At 33.9% G+C, this 20,003-nt stretch overlaps 2 protein-coding genes across 2 annotated transcripts in view; both read right to left on the bottom strand.

The window, feature by feature from the left end:
• Nucleotides 1-20,003, bottom strand: part of LOC135134794 (zinc transporter ZIP11) — a 195,063-nt gene that overhangs the window by 9,387 nt on the left and 165,673 nt on the right. The window lies entirely within an intron of this gene.
• LOC135135357 (uncharacterized) lies at nucleotides 1,616-2,718 on the bottom strand. Its single transcript, XM_064064385.1, has 2 exons — nucleotides 1,777-2,718; nucleotides 1,616-1,724 (listed from the first exon to the last, which is right to left on the bottom strand). The coding sequence occupies exons 1-2, from the start codon at nucleotides 2,672-2,674 to the stop codon at nucleotides 1,702-1,704; spliced, it is 921 nt and encodes a 306-aa protein (XP_063920455.1). The 5' UTR covers nucleotides 2,675-2,718; the 3' UTR covers nucleotides 1,616-1,701.

The following is a 20,003-nucleotide window of genomic DNA, read 5'->3' as shown; positions in this document are numbered from 1 at the left end:
TTAAAGGCTTCTTTAATTAGAAATAGGAATCTTTGTTTTAATGATTACAGAAATGAAGAGCCAGAGAAATAGTATGTCTACCAAAATTAGTCCAAATTACGCTCGACGTCAGTTATTCTTTTCCACAAAGTTTATTGAATTAGGAAAAGATAAAATGCGTAATAAATGCGTCCACATCATGCGACAGGCACTGATGTAGTCAATCTAGTCACTGTTAATAATTCATCGATTTTTCATCAAACGTCACTGTCATTTTTGTTTTTACTCAGAGTGGTTAATCGCAGTTTTACGTTGTTCTATTCCAGTTTTCTATTCAGTTCTTCGGTAAAGTTCATTGGTTGTTAGTATTCTTGTTTCGTTGTCCTATTTTCTGTTCTGTTATCTTATTACTTGTTCGTGTTTCGTCTACAACATGCCGGGCAAACCTTTGAGTTTTAGTGTCCAGGACATGGTCTATCCAATCTTATAGAGTATTTTGCTCTTGAGAAGGAAAACGGTGGTCCTTTAATCTCATTAAATGCTATAGACAAGCAAGGACAAACCACCTGAAGGTTCATGGTTAATAATTTCGCTCAAATTTTTAGCGAGTTGCAGATGCTCCAGGCGTAACTCACCAAACGGTTTCGAAGATTAAAACTCGAAAAGAAAGACTGGGCGTGCTCCCCAGTCCAACAAAATCAAGGCCCAATCGTCATGTTGAGGTTATGAACATTGTCATCTTTATGACTAATTACTACAAAGTGACAGTTATTAGTTCGGACGTTAGCTTTTGGCCACGTGTGTAAAAAGATACATGAATCCAACTATAGGATCTTTGTAAACGTGTAAATCGCGCACCCGCTTGCAGAATTCCCGCGAAAGGATGGATTATGTCCTAGAGTTGTGTTCAGCCAAAATGCTGTATACAATTGTCAACTGCAAAAATAGGGTTATTCAGCTAAAATGACCCATTTGTGTTTTTAAAATAGGCAACCCATAATACCGATTCCACTTGAGCCTGGATTACAAAAAATGTTTCAAAACTGAATTGTATCAAAGTTTGTAAATGTATATCTTAGCTGAATAACCCTGTATAATATAATAAAGGCGTCTGATTCTTTCCAACAAAATATGTTACAGAAATTACTGTTGTGACGAAAATCACACGAGGTTTCATTGGTTACAAACAGATGGTCGTGCCACTATAATTTAGCATTTTAGAGCTTTGGAGGTTGGGTTCTTTGGCTTTTAAGTTGTACAATTTTATTAGTATACATATACATATATAAAATGGGGCCTTAAAATATTTTCTGAACGAAAATCAGAAAATATTTTTTTTGGTATTAAAAACGCTGAAATCTTCATTCTGGATTCTTAAATTATGGGGGCTGACCGTAGCCAGCCGGCACTTAGGCCTCGCCTTTGGGCCCATTGTACCTTCCCCAAGTCCATATCAGGGTGTTTTCCCGCTCCTCTACTCGTTAAGCCACCCAACTGCTTGAATGTACTTGAGTAATGCAGAGGGTGGAAACTCCCTGATATTTGCCATACTAGGCCAGATGTCCCCTAGTATGGATTCCCTGTAGGAGGCTAGGGCTGGACACTCACGAAGAATGTGCTCAGCTGTTTCCTCTTCTTCATTGCATCCACGACAGATTGGGTCTGTTACCACCCCTATCGTATGTAGATGTTTGTTAAACTGGTAATGTCCCGTAAGGAATCCTACCAGTTTACGCAGTTTGTCCCTTGAAAGTGAGAGATAAAATTTCGTCAACTTACGGTCTGGTGTCGCCATACAAGCTCTACTATGCCGACAGCTGCTCAATTTCACCCATATCTGCTCATGGCGTCTCTGGGTATATTGCTTTACGAGTTCGTTCGAGAGGGCGACCGAAGGCGTGATTGCCGGTTCGGGTCCCCAGAAGGGCATGCGCGCGGCTCGCTTCGCCATCTCATCTGCCCTCTCGTTTCCTTCGTTGCCACTGTGTCCTTTGATCCAACAAAGTTCCACACTATTCCTCTGCGTTACATACTTTAGCGTTTGTCTGCACTCCCAAACCAGCCCGGATCGAACCATACAGCTGTCCAGGGCTAGTAGTGCAGACTTGCTGTCAGTAAGTATGCGTATTGATTTGTTGCCGATTTCACGTTCAGCAATGATTCTAGCTCCCAGCATTATTCCCATCAGTTCTGTTTGTAAGACAGACGTGTGGGTGCCGAGAGGTACACTAATTTGTGCGTTCAGTTGTTCGGAGTAGATGCCGGCTCCTGAACCACTATCTGTTTTGGCACCATCGACATAGATATCTATGTCGGCTCGTCCTTCTGAATTATCATTCATTGATATTCTATATGCCTTCTCATATATTAATTTTGTGCCCATTCGGTCACACCCCATCCTTAACAAGGGTATTCTGTTGAACGCCTCCGTTAAGATCCGAGTGTGCTTCGTTGTGCGGCCTTGCTTGTTCCATACTCCCAGAGAGTGAAGTCTTAGAGACGTCGTCATTGCCGCTTCCTCTATGTAAAGGTTAAGAGGTGCTAAGCAAAGAAGAGTCTCCAGAGCCGCTGTGGGAGTGGTCCTCATTGCTCCTGTAACACTGAGACACGCCATTCTCTGAACGTGTTCAAGTTGCAGGGCTGTTGTTTTTTGTCTGGCTCTGGGCCACCAAACTAAAGCTCCATAGCACAGCATCGGTCTGACTATTGCCGTGTAGATCCAGAGGGCGATCTTGGGATTTAAACCCCACGACCTTCCCACCACCCTACGACATTGCCAAAGAGCCGAGCGTGCCTTTTCTACTTTATCATCTACATGCTTCTTCCAATTCAGTCGCCAGTCCAATACAACTCCCAGGTATTTGACTTCGTCCGAAAGTTGGAGCGTTGTGTTAAATATTTTTGGCATCTGTAGTGTACCAATTTTCCTTTTCCTGGTGAACAGGATTAGTTTCGTCTTTTCTCCATTAACGGAGAGGGTATGTCTGCTGCACCATTCCTCGACTATTTTTACTGCAGCTTGCATTATCTCACATAATGTATCTGCGTTTTTTCCTGTTAGCAGAATGACTAGATCGTCCGCGTATCCAATTGTGTGGTAGCCAAGATCATTGAGGCGTCGTATCAGGCTGTCAACGACAGTATCCCACAGTACAGGAGAGAGAACTCCTCCCTGAGGACATCCCCTGTCTACAACAGCCTCGATCTCAGTGCCACCTACATTAATCATTACTTCCCTGTTTCTCAGCATACCGGCCACCCACCTACTTAGGGTAGGGTCCACGTCGTGCTCTCGTAGGGCTAGCTCTATGCTTTTGAAGGTCGTTTTATCAAACGCTCCTTCAATATCCAAAAACATTCCTAAGGTGAAGAGTTTGTTCTCCATCGCCCACTCTATACGGTTTACAACTGTGTGTAGGGCCGTATCGGTGGATCTTCCTTGGATGTAGGCATGTTGGTTCGGATGTAGAGGTTGCTTGCTCAAAGCAGTCTCCCGAATCTCTTTTTCGCTTAGTCTTTCTAGCGTTTTCAGCAAGAATGATGTTAAGCTAATTGGTCTGTAGGATTTAGCCAAGGTGTAATTATTTACACCTTGGATTACAAAAAATGTTTCAAAACTGAATTGTATCAAAGTTTGTAAATGTATATCTTAGCTGAATAACCCTGTATAATATAATAAAGGCGTCTGATTCTTTCCAACAAAATATGTTACAGAAATTACTGTTGTGACGAAAATCACACGAGGTTTCATTGGTTACAAACAGATGGTCGTGCCACTATAATTTAGCATTTTAGAGCTTTGGAGGTTGGGTTCTTTGGCTTTTAAGTTGTACAATTTTATTAGTATACATATACATATATAAAATGGGGCCTTAAAATATTTTCTGAACGAAAATCAGAAAATATTTTTTTTGGTATTAAAAACGCTGAAATCTTCATTAAAATCCATCAAAGTCGGCAGTTAAGTGTTTAATTTTTTTATTGATTTTTAACTTAAGGTAGACTGGAATTACGCGTCATTTTGAGTTGTATTTCGTTGCACACGTAAGTAAAACTCAACGTGCTAGAACATTTTCTCAAATTAAGCATTCTTCTATATACACGAAATGTGCGAAGAAATGAATTGCACGCCACCTAACCTAAAAGAAATGGCAAATGATACGGTGGCAAAATTGTTCAGGGTTGCAACTGCCTATTTAAAACAAAATGTAATATGAGCCTCTGGAGTGAAGTCTTCTTTTTAAGACTCATGTAGAACTTATTCGCCTCGGTCCTATCGGGTGTCGGCAACTAAATTCCACATTTGTCTTAAAAAGTTACACTTCATAGCCTTCGCCTAGTAAAACTCTAGACAAAATTATTATTACAATTATTATTATTATTATTATGGTTTGTGCAGAATTGTGGCTACTGTTTTAGGATTGTATAGAAAATTTTATTCGTACAGGAGACATCCGGACTAGCTGTTTTTTTAAATTTGTTTATGATTTTAACCTAAAAATGGACGTTTATTTTCAAATTATCAAAAGCAAACAGCAATGTTTTACAAAAAAATTGGTCTAAAGAGTTTAGACAGTACTTCCCTTCCTGCCGGGAACGTGACGACTGCAAGCCTATTATGTCTTTTTTCGTATTACATTTTTGTAATAATTAATAATCAATAAAATTAACTTAGTCATTATTTTTTTTTCAGACACCCTGTATAAGCAAATCTAAAAAATATTAATGCAGTGATAAATTACAAGTATAGACTCATCATTCTTTACACATTTAAGCATTTTTTCAGCAAAAGTTTGCGGTGGCGTCATCAAATTTTTAGGGGGGATCAGCAAATACATTTTGATCAAAAATTTACCATGCTTATGATAAATTTAAAACATTCGGTTTTGTAGTTCCTGATTAAAGCAATAAAATAAATTCACACTTTCATTAATTTTTTTGAGTAACCCTCTATACGCAAACCTAAAAAATATGAAAGGAATGATAATTCACAACTACAGACTCATCATATTTGGCACATTTAAAATAGGCTTTATTCAGCAAAATTTTGAGGTGACATCATCAATTTTTTAGGGGGAGATTAGCAAATACATTTTGACTAAAAATTTACCATGCCTATGGTAACTTTAAAACATGTCCACGATTTCAAAGCATTCGGTTTTGTAGTTCTTGATTTAATCAATAAAATAAATTGACTCATTCATCAATTTTTTTGAGTGACCTGTTAAGGAAATCTAAAAAATATGAATTAAATGATAAATCACAAGTATTGTCTCATCATACTTTGCACATTTCAGATAGGATTTATTCAGCAAAATTTTGAGGTGACGTCATCAATTTTTTAGGGGTTGGATGAGGAAATACATTTAGACTAAAAATTTACTATGCCTATGATAACTGTAAAACATCTCCAAGATTTCAAAGCATTCGTTTTGTAGTTCCTGATTAAATCAATTAAATAAATTCACCCATTCATTAATTTTTTTGAGTCACCCTGTATATACAAATCCAAAAATTATGAATGGAATGATAAATTCCATTCATATTTAGATAGGATTTATTCGGCAAACTTTTGAGTTGACGTCATCAAGTTTTTGGAGGGGATAAGTAAATATATTTTGATTAAAAATGTATCATGCTTGTCATAACTGTAAACCATTTGCATGATTTCAAAGCATTCGGTTTTGCAGATTTAAAATTAAATTGCAAAATACTGTTTCAGAATTTAGATTTTTTTTTCAAAAATCTGGACGTTTCGGGTAAAATCTCAATTCGGAGTCATCAACTACATGTGTAGGACTATTTTATTTTATACAATTTAAAATCCATTTATTATGTACAATTTTGAACTGACGTCATCGTATTAGTGGTGGGGATGATTAGACAAATTTTGGTTAGCGTTTTACCATCTACATGATATTCCTAATATAAATACAAAATTTCGCAACAATCGGTCCAGTACTTTCGGAGACTCTCGGTCTAATAAAAATCCGGAACGTCAGACGGAAACGGGCGAAGACCTATCGCTTCGTCCTCTAGGGGTCATGAAAGGTCGAGAAAACGTAAAAGTAGAGAGTCGGTCGACGGACTCGATTACAATACTTCTTTTGCTTACGCTCGGGAAGTAAAAAAAGGTAGTAACTAACAAACCCTGCTTGCAATTGTATTAGTTTTGAATTTTTTCGGCGAGGAACTTCTCGTGAATAACCCTGTAGGTACAGAATTATTACACAGGAAACATTTTTTAAAGTATAAGAAGAACTCATTAACCGTTTGTTTCTGCCAAGGTGTGAGTGCATTTCACTTCGAGCATTTAATTCAGAAAAACTGTGTTTTAAGTTTTTATGTTTCAGCAATGGCAACAAAATACAAACAAAATTAGATTTTCATGTTCAGAAAAAAATAAAGATTTCAAATGAGGTACTAATTGATTCCCCTTTCCATATAGCGGTTTTTATCAAATGACGCCTAGCCCCTACCGAAGACCCAGATATATTTAGAATTAAAGAGGTATTACTCGATCCCACTGTCGGTTTTTTTTTTTTATTAAAGGAAGGTACCAACTAATAAAAAAATAATTTAACTTTGAATCAAGCAAAATACGGTCTGAATTTCTTACTGCGAAAACACGGTAAATCAAAGTTAGTGGTGAATTCACTGTATTAGTTAAAGAAAATACCCATTCAGAGTGCGACTGTCAAAATTTTTTACCAACTTTTGTTCGTGCAAATTCTCTAGTGCGAAACTATTGAAAGATCACTATCAAACAGATGAAGATATTTATTTATCTCATATTATCTCAAGATTATCAGGTTGCTTCAACCTCTAAATTATTGTGATGTATGTCAGTTTTACTTTATACCAATCGTCCTTTTTATCTAAATCTTTCGATTCAGTCTATAAATTTTTAATTCCCAGAGTAGGCCTAAAACACTACCTAATTCTGCAAACACCTAAACATTGATAACGTCTTATTAAAATAAATATATGGTACTGCCCTTTGATGTGCGGTGTCCATTAAATGCTTGTCCTACTGTTGTTGATTTCTTGGACTGTACACACTTAGTGGCTTAACGTCAGTAGAAAAAAGTAGGATGATAAATTTGATTTGCTGTATCCGGACTATCGACATATGCCTTCATTGATAACATTTACTGTTAACAGTTGATTGCTGATGTAGCGGTATGTATTCATTACCACTATGCATTTTTAGAGTATAAAGTAATAATTAAATTTACACAATATTCTAAATTTTATGAAATAAAAATTAATTCTGTATCTACATGTCCTTCATGCAAGTACACGGTAGGTTCATTGCAGGCATTCATTTTTAGCAGGAAAAGACATCTGAGTAAAAAAACTTGCCTAACATTAAATTTTGCTTATGGGTTCTGATTTTACAAAAGGTTTTGGTATTACAAGAATTATAACAACCATCCTTTTCATTTTTCTTGAAAGTAGATTTATGATTTTGACATGTCATACAATGGCGACTGATTTTGCCTGGTACCTAAATATATATAACAAATTATTCGCTCATCCGCTCGTATATGCAAAAGTTTTTGTAACAAAAAAAAAATGAAAAATATTTAACTGAGAACAAAATGTCATCATTACTCCGAAGTATTTTATTTATTCATTGTTGCATGGTAATGTGTTAGTCATTATACTTCTTATGAAGTATCGAAAACACGTAATGAAAAAGTCAGCAGGAAACGACCTTGCACGGTCGCATATGGTATGCAATGTTGCTCTTGGCAATACTGTAGTCGCTGTATTGATTAATACCAATAAAATTTATCCAGCTTCAAACTCATTTTCAATAAAACGGAATTTATTTAAAATATCGACGAAATTCAAATAATGGCGAACAAAATTTCTATCAGTCATAATCTCATAATGGATACAAGCGGCAATTTAATGACTACAAGGACGAACAACGACATCAGTTGCTTTAAATACATTTAATTATGTATTTACTTGTAAATGTTGAAGGTGCAGTGCATAGGTAATTGAAGGTTTTTAAGCAAAATTAGTTGCGCATGCAAGATATGTTCAAAGTTCGAAAACTACTTATTGACTATGTGATTTCATTAAATTGTAGGCAAAGCTGGCGTCTGTCAAATGAACTGTTTACATTACAGCCTCTTTGTAAATTCCATTTTAAAAATTAATACTTAAGAACTACAATTTACAATGATACACTACCAAATGATTACAAAAGATTGTATAAAAAAAAACAAAAACGGTTTTTGACACTTTTCCCACTTCTTGAGTGATTTGACGAGTTCACAACCGTCACCAAATGAAAGTATAGAATATTCTTAACTGTGTTTTACAGATTGTCCCAGATTTATCTGGGTTTTAACTTTACAAGTTTTAACTCCATGGCCTTTTATCCTAACAACGGATACAATAATAATTAAGACCCACCACTGACCTGGAAATGACCGGCATTCAGGCAAGACTTCTATCATTACGGGTACTAAGACCAAGTAATGATATGCATTGATTAGATTAACAAAACAACTTTCTAGATTCTAAAATTACAGCATACAAATTAGTCTGCTATTATTCTCTAATCTCACCCCATCCCCAAAAGTCTAGCGTAACTACCGATCATTTATCCGCGCATCACTTGGAAAGTGACCTACACTACTCTGACCTACTGGTGCTAATCTAATCTGACTGACATGATCAGACTGTTCGAGAAACTTACGAACAATATGACATGTTCCTAATAAAACAGCTTTTTGACTTTAAATTCTCAACTAAGCTATTTGGGATTACACCTACATTAGAGATAACTAAGGGTATTAATAACATAATATGATACTGATATATTATTGAATATTACATTTTATTATTATATTATAATTTCAGGGTTAGAAAATTTACATTTTTTTGCAATAACAAAAAAAAATATCTTGAAATAAGAATAACAGGTCGCCTGTATTGATATGTGTTTAATAAAGCATTAATTTCTGTTTCTGGATAGCATACTTTTTCATTCAGAAAATTGTTAAAAACAATACCCGTGTTTTGCGTTTAAAATACAGGTTGGTAGGTTGGCCACTTGCGGCAGTTTTAAGAGACCAGCTTATTTTCTATGTTTCTATCACATAGTGGATCTTGAAACTATTGGGGAACTTTATCGAACTGTAAAACAAGTACAGGGTTTCTATAAATGATTATAGGGTCGAAGTACGTCATGAAAACGTGCCGCCTCTCAGATTTGAACTTTACTAAATGTCCAAGGACGCACGACAAATACCACTCGCAACTGTATAACTGGTTGCCTAAATGCTTCATATCTTATTAAAAAATGAAACTAATTCATTGCAATAAAAAGAAACAAATTTGATGTGATGTTAAACATCACAGTAAATGTTGCAAATGTTAATTTTGTTCAAGGCACATCTTCACTCTGTTTTTAATTTCAAAAATGTTGTGTAATCCTTTCGTCAATACCCATTGTCCAATTTAATGTTGCAACAGAAATTCCTGACTGTTGAGGAAATCTTGTTAAAGATATTTGCGGACTGTGCTCAAGTCGTTTCAAATTATCAACAACTTCCTCAGATACTGAAAATTTTCCAGATTTCCCTTCGTTGACACTGCCAGTTCGAACAAATCTGTTGATTACATCTCTAATGTGAGCCCCTAACGGTGTTTCTGAATTATTAAATCACGGTATTTGGCCAGATATTCTTGCTTACAAGCGGTTACAGATTACACACACTCTTTGTTTACGAAAGTCTCATTGCGATAACAATATTTAAAAATGAAAGTTTCTCGAAAAATCAAAAAAACAAAATTTTCGTACGCAAGCACCAAGAGTTTTGAAAACGACTGTTTTGTTGGTTTGATCTTGGATTAACGAGAATTACTGTAATTCACATGTGAAAAACGTTAAAACAATAAAAACGATGACTTTAAATGACAGGTTACAAATGACATTAGTGACAAGTGAGAACTGTCATAATGAGGCATAATTTCAACGAAGCGGGATTTTTTAAATATATGGCCAACTACGCCCTTAGAATCATTTATAAAAATCCTGTAAGTATTCGTTCAGTGTAACTTTAACAGTATTGTATCGCTTAGCAGTAACAAAATAGTTTCTGTGTGTTACACCAAGACAGCATATAATACAGCATCAAAGGCAGCCATGAATGTTTGAATATTTGTGTCTGATAGAATTTTCCATGGCTGTCTTTCATCCTGTTTTTGGTGTCTCGGTACAAATATACCTGTCCTGCACCTGAGTGACCCATCGTTTCTGTGGCTGCGCCTACTAAATTGAACGTTACAGTTGTTTCCAAAAAATTTCGGGCAAGATCAGCAAATTAGGTCCCCATAGATCAATGAAAAGCAATGGGAACATGTCTTTCATTTCAATGTCATTTGCCCGAAATTTTTTGGAAACGACGGTAAAGAGATTAAATATTCGTCAGGTTCTTACAATTCGTCTATGGTAAACATGCAACATCTCGTATCCCATATTACCAGAAGAGTACTTTTTCACACATTAATTATATTGTAGTTATTGTTTGTACCTCACATTAAATAAAACATTTTTTATAGTGTCGTAAATTTTGTCAACTTGGAAGTACGTTTGTATGTTTGCGGTGACTTATAAAAAAAGCCCCACAATGCCCCACTTTGTATAAATGGGATATGAATCTGTAAAATTTGGTGACAAATCCCTCAAAATTTGAAATGTTCCTTTTCATCCCTTTTCGAAATATTTGACAAAATATGTGAATTAGATTTATCGGTTCAGCGCATTAAAAAATTTTTTGTATTTAATAGGTACATATACAGGAATTTGAAGTTTATATGTGTTACTTTAGACTAATGAGTGTGTTTTTGAGATACATTTGAGTTCAATATGTTCTGCAGGAAGAAATTATTCTCTCTTCTTCGCGAAAAACGCGACTAAAACCGCTCAGTCCAGAGGAAACATTTAATTGCTCATGTAATAAAATTTTACAATATTGAAGACAAAAAAACTTTAATTCTTGAACTGAAGAAAAATGATAGACGGCTGTGTTCTAAATTTTTCTCAAAACTTGACAAGTGTAGGAGACATGAAGAGCGATTTTTTAAGCCTTATGGTTGACAGCACAGAAGGAGTTAGTATCTTTGAGAGCAGAGACTCCTTCTTCGTCATCTAAATCTTCAACATCTTCTCTAGTGGGCCGACCGAGTGTCATTTGAAGTTTAGACATAAAAAAATCGCAAGTAAGAACCGCTGACTACTAAAATTTCAGAAGAGATAACTGTAGTATAGGAGAATTTAATCTACAGATTTTCTGTGATTTTTAAACCAATTGCTGGTGGAGAAGAAATGCATATATGCCACTGAAACAGCGAAAATGTTTGTCGAGGAATATGGATGGTTTAACATGCCTATGACGGTACATAAAATTCTAATTCATGGGACAATTATTATTTTATCAACTTTGCTTTCTATTGGGCAGTTAACAGAGGAGGCACAGGAGTCTAGAAATAAAAATATGCGAAAATATCGGCAATATCATACGCGGAAATCTTCCAGAAAAAACAGCAAACAGGATCTGTTAAATAGGTTTCTTTTGTCATTTGATCCCTTAATAACTTCTTTAAGGAAGGCCCACAGAAGGAAAATTACAAAACTACTACCAGAAGTTTATCAACTTTTAAAAAACGAATTAGAAGAAATTGATACAGAGGAAACAGAAGCGATAGTTTCATCCGATGAAACAAATAGTGAAATCAGTTTCGAAAGTGATGAAATTTAATAATTAAGTATATATTTCTGGTTATTTTTTTGTTTTGATTATTTCTTAATTCGTATTATATTAATAATGATTTTTAAACACGAACAACTTTTAACTATGAAAGTTTTTATCTTGTATTTTAATTATTTATTTTTTTACCACATTTCGTTCACAAAGTTAGCAAACCATGTTTCAAAATAAAATCAATGCAATTTGATAAAGATCATAAAGTTTTTTAATGACTTTAGGGTGTTTCAGAATTTTGGCCACATATTTTTGATTTCGTCTTACCGTGCAGCGTGGGGAAAATTTAGAATAGCGCTCGTGAAAGATTCGAGTGGACCATTTGGTTTTACAAATTTCCCTTCATTTAAAACTATATAAAACTGGACTCAGGTGTCCCAAAACTACTGGTGCCTTGGGTTAGTTCCCGATTTCCAAGTGGTCTTATCCGTTCCTGACTGAGAGTATACTGTAAAAGAATTTAAGGTAATCTAATTATATATATACACGTTTGTTAGAAAAAATGTTAGAAAAAAAAATCAGTATCAGAATGGCCGTTTTGTTTAAAGTGAAGAAATAACCTATTTTTAATGAAATAATGACGTATTACTAATTTTATCTAATTATATTATTACTTTTCTTAACACGGCCAAACTGTTATTGTTTGTAAATTTTCGAACGAAAATTGATGTGATACATTTTTTTTTGTACAAACAAGTGTTTTTAATTGCCACGTTATCAGTGCCAATTAACTGTTTTTTTTAACTAAAATTTCAAAAACGCAAAGAAATATCTCACACGTGGTCTGATAGTTATCAATTATCAATTAGGCATTACGAATCGACCAGAGAAATGAAGATATGTCCCAACACAGTGGATTCCATTATCAAGAAATTTAAATGTTCCGGTCAATAATTATTATTACTGAACAGATTTACAAGTGGACGCTCAACAATGACAACTTTTATAGAGGATAAGTTTATTGTAAACGAAATAAAAAGCTTGTTGCTCCAGAACTTGTTGCAGAAGTAAAAAAATGCTGAAATGATACCTTATCTGTTACCATCATAAAACGGAGACTTTTGGAAGTTGTTCTTAAGAGAAAACAGCGGTTAAGAAACCTTTGCTGAGGGTTGTTAACAAAGTGAAAATATTGGAATGGGCTAGAAAACACAAAGACTGGACAATGAATCTGTGGAAAAATGTGTTCTGCATCAAATCAAAGATCGAAGTTTTTGGCTGTAGGCGAAGAATTTTTAAGATTAGTTGGTGAATGCATGTCTGAGGGCCTAATAGTGGAAACAGTGCAACATGGTGGAGGATCGGTCATCGTTTGGGGCTGTTTTGGTGGTAGCAGGGTTGGAGACTTTGTGAAAATTGAAGTAATTTTACAAAAAGAACAGTATAAAATGATTTGGTCTTTGGTACAAGAATCATTAATGAAGAATTTTTCAACAAGATTGCAAGGTTGTGCAAAAATGATTTAGAACAAAGCAAAAAAAATCATGATTTAGCCACCCCAGTCTCCAGACTTCAACCCAATAGAATTATTAAGGGATGGGTTATACCTGAAAGTACGCGAGCATTGAAGATCATCTTTGGAGGAAAAATGGGAAAAAATAAGTGCAAGCACCCTAGAGAAAACGTTTAAATTGAATGCCTAGATTATGTGCTGCAGCCATTAAAGTGAAAAAGTGAAAAAGTAGATGAGAGTATAATTTAATTATAATTTTTCTTTTATTAGTTTTAGATGTTATCGTCCATTGGGCGACTTGCCAGTTTCATTTTTTGTTGACGTTTCACGAGTTTTAGATTACGAAGAAAGTGGTCTACCGTTTCCGTCTGTTTGTCATCTGTCTGTCTGGCTGGGTCGATTTTTATTAGATGGGTAATCTTTGAAACTACTAGACCGATTATTGTGAAACTTATTTGTCTATTCGTCCCCACTAACAATGTCATGACGTCACATCAAAATTGTACATAGTAAATAAGTTTTAAAATGTATAAAATAACATAGTCCTACACGTGTAGTTTATAAATCCGTGTTGAGTTTTTACCAGAGACATCCAGGTTTTTGAAAAAAACAGTCAGAATTGTGTAACAACCTTTTGCAATTTAATTTTGAAATTGCAAAACCAAATGCTCTAAAATCTTCAACAAGTTTTAAGGTTATCACAGGTATGCAGGCTTCCCAGCGATTTGTTCTAGTAAAATTCTCTGACTGTTCCAGGTTTTCCAGTAATTTTCCAGAAATTTCCAGGTTGCACATTTTACTTGTCAGAAAATTACGCACTAATATTTGCTTTTTATACAGCGATCTACTAGGGGGCTTTGTATTTCTGAAATATGGCATTCTGATTGGTGGTAATTTTAAAACAACCAAATATGTAGAATATAAGACTGATAAAAAATCATCCAGGTATTACAAAACACATTAGAAATGAGATTAAGATAATAAATAACAATCAGTATAAGTGATATTTTTTTAAGAAACTAATGACGTTAAATAAAAAATGCTTGAAATTTGGCTTTTTGATTTTTTTGCTGAACATAAATGAGCCTTCAACGCTATGGATCAGCCAGTTAATAGCTTGAAAAATATGTCGAAAGATGATCCAGTCATTCAAAATGTAAACATGGTAAGAACAAAGGCCACAGCAATCACAAAATATGTAGTTGGACAAACGCAAGAAGCTAATAGTAGATATTTTAGAAAGAAGTTAGATTCAGCAAATTGATAGATGAATCAACATATCGAGGATTCGTAAAGGCCATGTGTGTTTGTGTTTAGTATATTTGGAATGGTAGAGTAACAACAAGTTTCCTGGGATTGTTAGAGGTTTTTAAGAAGAAAGAATTTGAGACTGCCCATCAGGAGGGTCCAGCTGACCTGTATAAATGTTTAATAACCATGTTTGAAGAATTGCATCTTCCAAATAACAATGTGATTGATTTTGCAACAGATGGAAGCAACACTAAGAATAACTTAAGAAAAGCTCAAAAGAACAAAGCCAATATGAAGAATTCCAAATGACTCCTCAAATTATATTGATATCAAGAATATGCATCTGACTCCTCGAATTATATTTGTGTCAAGAATACGCATTCGGGTATTAATGAAACGAGATATTTAAATCCACATGATTTTAGTAATGAATATTTGGAACAGATGATGTGTAGTAAAAGTTTCTAATCACTTTGTTCAATGAAATAAGAAACAGATTTCATTTTGAAGACCCAATATTTACCACAGCTCAGTGTTTTAATCCCTTTGTTAAAACAATTCTTTACTATATATGTACTTTATTTGAGCTCTTTCAAAATCTGACTAGAATTACTCATAATGTGGATTTACAACATATTGATTCAAATTGTAGCTTATATTTGTAGGAAAAATGTAATTTTGCCTGAAGACAAAAAATATTAAAGAGGTTGATTTATTCTGGCATAAATTGTCTGAATCTATCAAAATTTGTACATATTGTTCTTAAGCTTTCCCCAGTCAAATACTGCCTGTGAGCTCTTTTTTCTAAAAGAAATTTGATGAAAGCTGATCTGAGAAGCATATTTAACACAGAAACTGTATCAAAAACAATTCTTGCCTCAGAATATGTAAAGAATCTAGGGGGTTGTGTTATTCCGATAGATAAGATGGTGAAAAGCATGAGAAAAAAAAATACGTCTAGGAATAAAAAAACAAGGTGAAAACCAAGTGCACTCGGGGATAATTCAGCACACTCGTTCGGTTTCCGACATTTCTCTCGCTAAGGAAAAAAGATAAAATTCAAATATCAAATTTATGTATAACCGAAAATTCTGCAGGACTTTTTCGGACTTTCCAAGCCTATTTTATTTTCCCTGACATTTCCAGGTTTCCCAAGTCACTGGGAAATGGTAAATTGATGACGAGTCTATGTTTGTAATTTATCATTGCATTCATATTTATTACAATTGTTTATACTGGGTGATTCACAAAAATTAATGAATGTGTCAATTGATTTTATTGAGTAAATCTGGAACTGTAATACCGAATGCTTTGAAATCTTGCAAACGTTTTAAAGCTACCGTAAGCAGGGAATATTTTTAATCAAAATTTATCTGTTTATTCCCCACAAAAATTGATGACGTCATTTCCAAATTTTTCTGAATAAATCTTATCTAAGAATATGGTGGGTTTGTACTTGTGATTTAACATAGCAGTCATATTTTTTAGAATCGCTTATACAGGGTGGTTCAAAAAAATTATTTTACTGATTAAATCAGGGACGGTTCACTTCATTTTCACGAAAATTTGGGAATACAATGTTATTACATATTAGTATTACACTGCAATCTATCCAAACTGATATACGTGTCCTTTCTAAAAGAACATTTGAAACATACGCGTAGCACACTTCTTTACATTTACTTTAAAATCAGAATCAGAAAATCAGATTTTATAGTTTTTAGAAAGAGCTTCGACCAATTTTTTTTCCTCAGACATCCACATTTTTGGAAAAATTGAAAACTGTATAACATTTTACAATTTAACTTTGAAACTGCAAATCTGAATTTTCTGAAATGTTGAAAGTTGTAAGCATGGTCAGAATTTATTGGTCCCCCAAATTAACGAGGTCGTTTCAAAATTTTGCCAAATATCGAAGATCTGCAAAATATATAAGCGTCTATACTTGTACTTCATCATATCTATTTAGGATTTCTTAAACAGAATAACTTAAAAAATTTGTTTTATTCATCAAATTCAAGAACGACCCACTCCATTTTCCAGAAAATTTGGAAATATTTTTAGTTGTTAATTTTTTTAAATATCATAACAGCCATGTGAATGTAAGCTCCTAATTTAAAAAACGGGACAGTGAATTTGTCAAAATTATTTGTTTTGTCAAACAAAACAATTAAACTCTATTTTTTTTAAATTTGGAAGTGTGTGTTAAACCACGTTTTCCCATTTTCAAAGGTCGCGACCGTATGTTTGGCATGCTTTTTTACCTTCACTTTAACACCACACGCATATCTTTATTTTAATTTATAGGGGTTCTCATTAAACAACAACATTCGCAAAATCAAATTTTATAATTTTTGAAAAAGCTGCATATCTGGCACTGTATATACTTCAGGGGCGAGGGAAGTTTTGTCTATATATATAACCGTAGATCATTTTTAAAATTTTTACATGAGTATTTTATTTAATAAGATAGCGTTTGTTACGCGAATCTTAAAGGACACGTCATTATATAAAAAAAATAGGAGTACAATTTTGTAATTTTGTTTATTGAAAACATTAATGTAAGTTGTAGTTACCATAGCAACCAGTTTAGGAGATACTGAAAATCAATTCGTGCTGTTTGTATATAAAATCTTTCCCACCTGAGGATGCTGGTTCATCACCTTAGAACAGAGCTGTAATTCACTACCAGATTATGAATGAAACAGCTTATGAATGAAAACTTTCTCTTTCGACTAAACAAAAAGAAAGCGGAAGTGGACACCTAAACTGACCGCTCCTGCACATGTAACATACTGAACAATTTGTAGCAAGCGTTTCGTAGTTGGGGTCAACAAGATACAAGGCATTATTGTATCTACCATTTCATTTTATCATCAATCAACCAATAATATAATTCAAAATTATCAAACTACTTGTTAATTAATGTACTACACGTATTTCCAAGGGTTTATTAATGTAATTTTCCGCAGGAAGAAATAAGTAGTTGCATAAGAAATGCAATTAAACTTGGGAGAACACCAACCAGCATCGCAGCAACATCAGATGAACTACAAACCAAAGGCATTGACCTGAATTTCGAGGTCGCATACCAATGACGTCACTTATCATTTTGATAACAACACGTGTTAAGTTAAAATTAAATTATATTATCGTTGGGCTACTACATGAAGAGAATGTAGTCAATTATTTATTATTACTTACACATTCTTGAAATTTACCACTCGTGAAATCGCGATATTAATAAAGAGATTTATGAAGTCCAACATTTCGGCTAACAATGAGTACGTGCAGCAAATACGTGGCATGTAGTTAAACATTCGTGATGCTTACAATAATTAGAACTCTTTTATGTTACTGTTGTTTTTTTCTATAAGCATATGCATACATACATAGGGTTTCACAAAAAAAGGTAAAACAACTCTCAAAGTTTCTTCTAGGGCCTATATAATAAAGTTTTTTGAAATTTTGGAAAGAAGCTAACGTTGATTCACATATTACAGAATATCGATTATAATTTATACTCCTATATCTTTTGTAGAATGTTTATGACACCACGTCAAAAATGTATTAAAAACGCTGTTTCAAGGGGCACTGCTTGTTCGTGGGTATCTATTTGTCTTCATTTTTTAAAACTGTTTATACAGGATGTCTCAAAAATTGTTAACTAATAACTGTACATATCAAAATTGGTATGCTTGTCTCTACTAAAAAACTGATGACTTTTTGGTTTAATATTTCACCTGTATGTTTATTTTAATGCATAAACGTTGCAGAATCACATTTTAAAATGTAACCGAACGTTGTTTCTGTGAGTGTGGAACGTAACAAAATTATATTTCATCTTTTCTAAAAAATAAACGACGTTTCAAAAAAGTATTACATAAATATTTATTAAAATATATGTACTTTGAAATGATGACTTACTCGCATCTAAGTAATATCGTTTAATTTTTGACGATTACATACAGGGTCATCATAAATGATTGTAGTCAACTTGGCTTTGAAAACAAATGAATTTTTTGCTGTTGCCGCTTCATAATACGGTTCGAAATAATTCGAACTATTAATTAAATGTCATGCTCTGTTTGAGGTTATTTTCAAAAATAAATAAAACATTCTTTAAGTGTTTAGGCCTAACTGCACCGCTTTCACTTAACACTTAGAAGTGTTACGTAAATTCATTTGTGTCCGTGCCCCCGTGCCTCGTGTGTTCGTGCAGTTTATAAAAAAAATATGGAACAACAAAATGCCGAATAACCAGTTGTACACCGGAGGTTTTAATTATGGACTAAGTTTATGAATATGAATCCAAAGCTATCATAGAAAATAAAAAGGACGATGTCATTTACTGGTGCGACAAAAATTCTAAAAAAAAGTGGTACGAGAACAAGAAAAATGAAGACCGGAAAACAGCCGCAGACGAAGAGGCCGAAAGAAGAAAGATTGACAAAGGACCACGTCCAGTATTTGAAACAATGAATCCTTGTTTTGGTTAAGTTACGGACATCACAAATCAAAACACTTGTGGAGACTGGAGACGTACATTTCACATAGTGGAGACGAAAATGAAAGCATCAAACCAACAAATAGCCAAGATGGTGCAGAGGAAATCCTGTGCGTTTAGGTACAAGATGACATCGCAGTCTTGGTTCCAATGTTCAACAGAAAAGCATAGTTGAACAGGGTGGCAGTCAGTGTTCTGTGGTCATGATTTACCAACAACCTCAAAAGAAGTAAGTATACATTTCATTGTTATCTATAGAAAATTTACTGTTTATTTTAAGGACCACTGGCGTGTTACATTCCAAATAATTTTAGAAAGCTGATGGATCAGTAACTTCACACTTCACACTAAAAATTGGTTTAGTGGAAGAAGAGCAAAGGTTATGGAGACTGTTCATGGGAACATAATTTCACAGCAGTGGCAGGGTTATGAAGTGGCAAAATTAAAAAAACAATATTTCAGGCAGGAGTTGTTAACTACAAAAGAAGGAACGAGAAATTGAAGAATTTAATTTTAGGAAAAGGGTTTTAAAACCAGACATTGAATTAAATGCACTTACTTCAAATTAAAACATTAAAGAGTCCATTTTCAAATGATGCTCATTTTTAATGTAATGTTAACAATAACATGAGATATTGTTAGTTTATAAATAAATTTTAATATGTTTTTCACTATAAATGAAATCAACAAAAAAAAAATTATTACCAATAAATTTTTACTGTCAAATATTACAATCTGTTTTAAAATGATGTGTAAAACAACAGTGACAATCACAACTGTTAACACAGGAAACTGTCGTTTCAGAATCCCAAATGTGCACCAAATTCTATTGCGGCTTCCAATGTGTCACTGATAATAGAGCTGTTGTGCTGGAGTAACGGGATATATCAGCAGTGTTAACAAGTATTTTTTTAAGGGGTAACTTGTTACTTAGAATTATAATAATATAATAAAATTCTCTTTAAATATTCTATCCAAGAGCACACAACTTTGCAGTTGTGTATTTTCAAACAGATCTTAAACT

Source organism: Zophobas morio, unplaced genomic scaffold, assembly GCF_036711695.1.
Source record: "Zophobas morio isolate AGI-343-1 ecotype UQ-CSIRO unplaced genomic scaffold, CSIRO_AGI_Zmor_V1 ptg000024l, whole genome shotgun sequence".
In the NCBI taxonomy this organism is placed as follows: Eukaryota; Metazoa; Arthropoda; class Insecta; order Coleoptera; family Tenebrionidae; genus Zophobas; species Zophobas morio.
This window is presented reverse-complemented; position numbering and strand designations above follow the sequence as displayed.